Raw genomic sequence first — 5609 nt, 5'->3', positions numbered from 1 at the left:
CCTGAGAGGTCCTTTCCAGTTTCATGTTCTTCTACGTGTATAATATAAAATTTTAATCTAGATGCTGGGAAAGGAGAAAGATTTTACAAGTTATCTTTTTCATGTTATCTCATTCAGCAGAACATACTGTAGTTATTTATAAATGTGTAACCACCAGCTGCCTTTTCTCACAGGTTTTTTTTTTTGTCTCTCAAAAATACACCGATAAGAAGCAAACAAAGAACAAGCACAGGACTACATTTGTAAATAGTTACTTTCAAAAGCAGTACAACTGGGATACACAAAAGCCATGAAAAGTCACTTAATAGGATTTCTTATGAACTTCTGGATTTCTTTTTCACTTACTTTGTATTTTCATAGTGGAGAAAGAGAAGAGAAATGTATAATTGAAGATGTTCCCAGTGACACGTTGGTAATTGGTGGGTATCCGTCAATGCTATAGGATGTTCTAACCTAGGCAGTAATAAAGATAGCTTGTAATGTAACAGGAAATTCTGTGGTTGATGAATATGGTAAAACTATGGGGATAAAAAGGAGAGCACACTGAAAATAATTCCCTGCAGTGGGTGCTAGTCATAATGTCTTCACATATTTTGTGTATCCATCATACAAAGAAATGCAGGTTTCTAGAGTGATTAACTGGCTAGACAAAGAAAAAGAATGTCTTCTAACTCTACAGCGGTGGAATTGATGCTTCAGCGTGTGCTTCTATACAGTCTGACTGATTTCCTCATTTATACCAGAATTTCTGTAACATGTTTTTCCCCATGTAAATGGGAGAGTTACTTTTTTGATTAATGCTGGTCTGGAAAGAAGCAGTTCAAGATATACAAAAGTTCCATTTCACGTGGAATATAACAAGCACATTAAATTACTCTACATGACTGAAAGTGTAAGATTACAAGGGGATAGTAAAAAACAAAATTAAAAAAAATCTTTTTTATAAATTATGTGATAAATATGTAAGACCATCTTAAAAATTGAATTTGAATACAGCATACTCATGCTTTTAGAGGTCTTACCGTGCCTTCTATATACTAACTTGCCAGAGCATTAGAAGTAATCAAAAAGTATTACTTGCTAATCAACCAATTTTGTAATATTGTAGAACATTTTCTTGTGTAGTAAAAATTCATTGCATTTCACACTGCTGTAAAGTGCCCCCTGAGTGATTTTAATCATAAGCATATGATATACGTATACTGCTTTATTGTTAATCATTTATCTTTATATTTTTGCTGAAAAAGCAATAAAGATGTTTAATATTAAACTCTGGTTTTATTTAACAGACTTTTACCTTTGTTTTTATTCAGGGAATTACAAAGTACAACGCTGGGATATGAAAAGCCAAGATTTTCTTGAATCTGCTCCTGGTTTAGGGATGATTGTGACTGTCAAATCTCCTTCTGCTGAGGTAAATATGCTTTACAAATGTTTCTGTATGATTTATGAGTTCACTCTTGGTACTGGCAGGCAACACTATCTAAAAATAATAGACAGTAGACACTTTTGAGGGAAAAGTAGATCTTCAGTCTACCAGCCATTTCAGTATTTTGATGTTGAAAGGTATAAACACCTTTTGATGTCTATCAAGGTAAATAGGAGTGAAAATGCTTGATAATGACGTGGGTGGACAATTTTTGCAGTAGTACTGGCTTTGGGAAACTGTCGTTAAGAAAAGTATGTGATAACAGAGAAAAGAAGTTAAATCTAAAAAATAAAAAAGAAAATTCACTAATGAAGTAAGATGGTACAGAACGCACTTCAGCAGCAGAAAGGAAAGCTGAAAATAAACCAAACTGCAAAACTCCAGATTACCATGGGGCTGCATGTAGCCATCCTGCATAGCAACTGCCTGCGCCGCTATGAGGTCCCAAGCTTTTGCAGCAATGAACAGCTTAGGTCTGTGCCTATAGAAAGTCTTAGTTTTCAAATGTTAAGCGCTTTAGAGAGTCTTGGCTTTTGTACGTTGCAGAAATCCATAACATTTCAATGTTCACTGTGAGCTGAAATTGTTTATTTTTCTCTAAATCTATTTTGAAATTCAGATAAATTTAATGGTGTTAGGAGGTTTAATTGATTACTTTTCACATCCAATTTACAGTACTGTTTTTTGATTGTTTCATTGATATTTTTAATGTACATACCCAACAAATATAATATCTAAATTACAGGTACAATTATCAAAACTGTACGGGCCTCAAGGAACATTTTCTTTTACATCCTATCTTTCTGGGGAGCATTTTATCTGTTTACAATCTAACTCCACAAGATTTGTGGCACTCGCAGGAAGTAAACTGGTAGGTGATTTCTTAAATATTCTTTGTTGTAATAGTATCAATTGTTTACAAACTGCAGAGATTACAAACTAGGTTAGAAGTTGGTCTAACTTCTAGCAGATAATTTAACATTTCCTAGTAATTAAAGAAGACAAACCTAGAACCATGAAGATGTAAGGATAAAAAGACTCTGTTCTGCTATTTAAGAAGTCAAGATTAAAAAGGTAAAACTAATAATTATAGAGTGGTTTAATGTTTGTACAGTACTTTGAATGTGAAAGATTCTGATTAATTGGAAGAACTATTTGGTTCAAAATATAAGTATGTAAGATTGAGGTAGGCCAAATTTCATCCTAGATGTATGCTTTAGGAATGTGTAGATAACACCAAACCAAGAAGAGTTAACAGCACTGAAGTGGGACAATTACACTGGAATTAGTAGGTGTTCTTATGGACTGATTTATGGAAATGAATGGAAATTTAATCATACACATTGCAAAAGTACTTAGATTCTAATAATAAAAAAATTTGCAAAGCTCATCAACTAGAGAGGGTAAGGTGGATAAAGCATTGGTTGGTCATATTTAACTACACACCATGAATGTGATTCTAAGGATACACAAGATTTTTATCTGGTATAGATGGAGCTGTATTAATATAATTGTACATGATGCATGCCCCATGTACAGTTCTGGTCATCTTATTTAAAAGAAGTGAACAGATGCAGGGAAGGAGAACATTAATAGCACAGATATCAAATAGGGTGGTTTGTTCAGCATAAGAACACAGAAGTAAAATAGAAGAACCAGATGCAGTGATGCTTATCTGAACTGCTTCAAACAAAGTTAAACAAAGGCTACCATAAGGTTGTGAGATGGATTTCTGGATATTCGGTTGGTTAAATCTGAGAGAGCTGAAAGAAGATGTGCTCTTCGTTTGTGGTTGATGTGTGAGTAGATCAAACTTCTATGACGGCAATACCAAGCTCTAGGATTTCTACAGAGTATCTGTTTGGCTAAAATGTTTTTATTTTGTGTTAGGTACAAATTGGCTTCTAGGAGAACTTTATCCTATTGGTTTTAGTAAAATTTTTCATTCATGCCGAGATAAGTTGCATAATATTGCAAGTTCCATTCTCCTCTTTTCTTTCTATGGGTCTATTGCTTGGCAAGTTTGGGGCATTTTTCTTATAGATTGTAAAATAGTTCATAGTATATTGGGAGGTATTTCATACTGGATAAACTGTGTGTGGAGAAATAAAAAAGATACTCTATGGATGGTTCTGCTTTTATACCTATACTACATGCAAACAATGATTCAGCTGGTCTCCTTCCAGTCTTATATTCCTGTTAGTATAAAAACCTAGAAGCACACTATAAAGAGTTTGTTGCAGTACTCCTGAAGAATATAATTGCTGTAATATTAAGAACGAATGTGAAATACAATGAGCAGTCCTAATGTGGCTAATTTTTTTAACTAGATTGGACAAAGAAGAGAAAACATTTTCTTGGTTGTTGAATCAATACTAGTATAAAATAACGCCTTAACATTAGTGAAGATTGAAAATTTGTATAATTAATTTAAAACTAAAAATTAAGAAACACTTTAAATATCCCACCTGATTCTAATTTTAGGAAGGATTTCTATAAGCAATTAAAACTGGTTTCCTGTAATGAGCTTAAAGGGAAATTATCTATTGTTTCTTTTTTCCTAAGGAATTTTGTAAACACTGAAGGCACAGTAATAAGAACATTTTTTCTGTTCTCAGCGTATCCATTTGGACATTAGAGTTGGAGAACATTTTTTGGATGAATCTGTTGTTCAAGCAAAAGACAAAGTGAATGAACTTAACATGAGACTAGAACATCTAATTGAGCAAATTCATCACATATCCAAAGAACAAAACTATGAAAGAGTATGTATGTTCCCTAACAGAAATGTTAAAAATATTGTACATAGGCTTATTGATTTATAAAGTATTATGAAGTTTATTATTTAACTCCGCTGTTATTTTTAACTAACTCATAAAAATCTACAGCTGTTGAACCAAAATAGCCCACATTGCCTTGCAAAATATTTTTAAGCTGTAACATAAAAACTAATTAGTCACTGTGAACTCACGCTTATAGCAGCAGGTGTTTTTTTAAAGCAGGAATTGCCAAATACATTTTTCTTGGTCAGAGTCAGTAACAGCATCTGAGCAGGTGGCAGGTACCATTGCTGGTGATGTTGCCAGCTGTTGTTTCCATGCTGGTCTGTGTGCATAAGCTTTATTGGAGTGGGTAAGGAAGTGACTGAGGGTATATTTATATACCTCCATGTAGTTAGAAATAAAGCCTTCCTTCAAACAAGTGTACATCTATTGTATTCTCTTTCCTATATATATGCAGGCAGTCAGACTGTGTTTGAAATATATCAACTAGTTACCTAAAGAAAGAAATTTGGCTGCAATATGGAAGTGACTGTAAAACTAGAAAGGTTTAAGCTGCACTAATGGAACATATTTAGCACAGCGTATCTTCTGTGAAGAAGGGAAAGCTCTGTTTGCCTTTCTGCTTCAGGATACAATGTCTGCTTCTCATTTTTGATTTGTAAAGATACCCAACCTCTGGATAAGAACCAACTTTCATTTTTATCAACATGCCAAAAATGTTTGTTCACTACTGTGCAGAAAAGGGATGCTTGTCTAGTTACCTGGATAGCGGCATGAAACATACAGATGCCAAAAAGTAATAATTATGCTTTCCTTTTTTCTTTAGGAGCGTGAAGAAAAATTTCGGAAGACAAGTGAAGAAACCAACAGCAATATTGTTTGGTGGGCTATTCTACAAACGCTGATCCTCATCTCCATTGGAATCTGGCAAATCAAATCACTCAGAGATTTCTTTATATCTAAGAAGCTTGTTTAAGTCTTATAAAATAAATGCCCAGATTCAAAAATTGCACGCCATGTAACACCTAACATACAAAAAAAAACCTGCTATGAGAAAATTGGTTGTATATAACTCTCAAGCTTCTCTTACTCTAACCCTGCTTTCTCCATCTATATCACAACCTCTGGCATGCCCTTACATTTTCCTCCTTGAATCCCATCCTTTATCAGTTTTTTTACCCCCCCTACAGATGTAAAGCTAAATCTAAAAGAGCTCAGTGATTGAGGCAGCACTTAATTTCAAATCAGGATTGTTATATCTAAAATAGAAATAAATTTAAAAAACCCCAAACTTCATATTTTAAGTCTCTCTACTTGCTTTGTAATCTTCTTCGGTACTATCATGAACAGTTCAGCATTTCAGACTGACTAAGATTCAGATAGTAGGCAGAGATAGA

General features: G+C 33.7%; 1 protein-coding gene across 1 annotated transcript; it reads left to right on the top strand.

Moving 5' to 3' along the window:
* Positions 1–289: 289 nt before the first annotated feature.
* Positions 290–5390, top strand: LOC115610408 (transmembrane emp24 domain-containing protein 11-like). The gene is made up of 5 exons (XM_030491897.1): positions 290–419; positions 1314–1414; positions 2175–2300; positions 4048–4194; positions 5039–5390. The coding sequence occupies exons 1-5, from the start codon at positions 290–292 to the stop codon at positions 5186–5188; spliced, it is 654 nt and encodes a 217-aa protein (XP_030347757.1). The 3' UTR covers positions 5189–5390.
* The last annotated feature ends 219 nt before the right edge of the window (positions 5391–5609 follow it).

Source organism: Strigops habroptila, chromosome 7 (genome assembly GCF_004027225.2).
Source record: "Strigops habroptila isolate Jane chromosome 7, bStrHab1.2.pri, whole genome shotgun sequence".
Classification (NCBI taxonomy): Eukaryota; Metazoa; Chordata; class Aves; order Psittaciformes; family Psittacidae; genus Strigops; species Strigops habroptila.
This window is presented reverse-complemented; position numbering and strand designations above follow the sequence as displayed.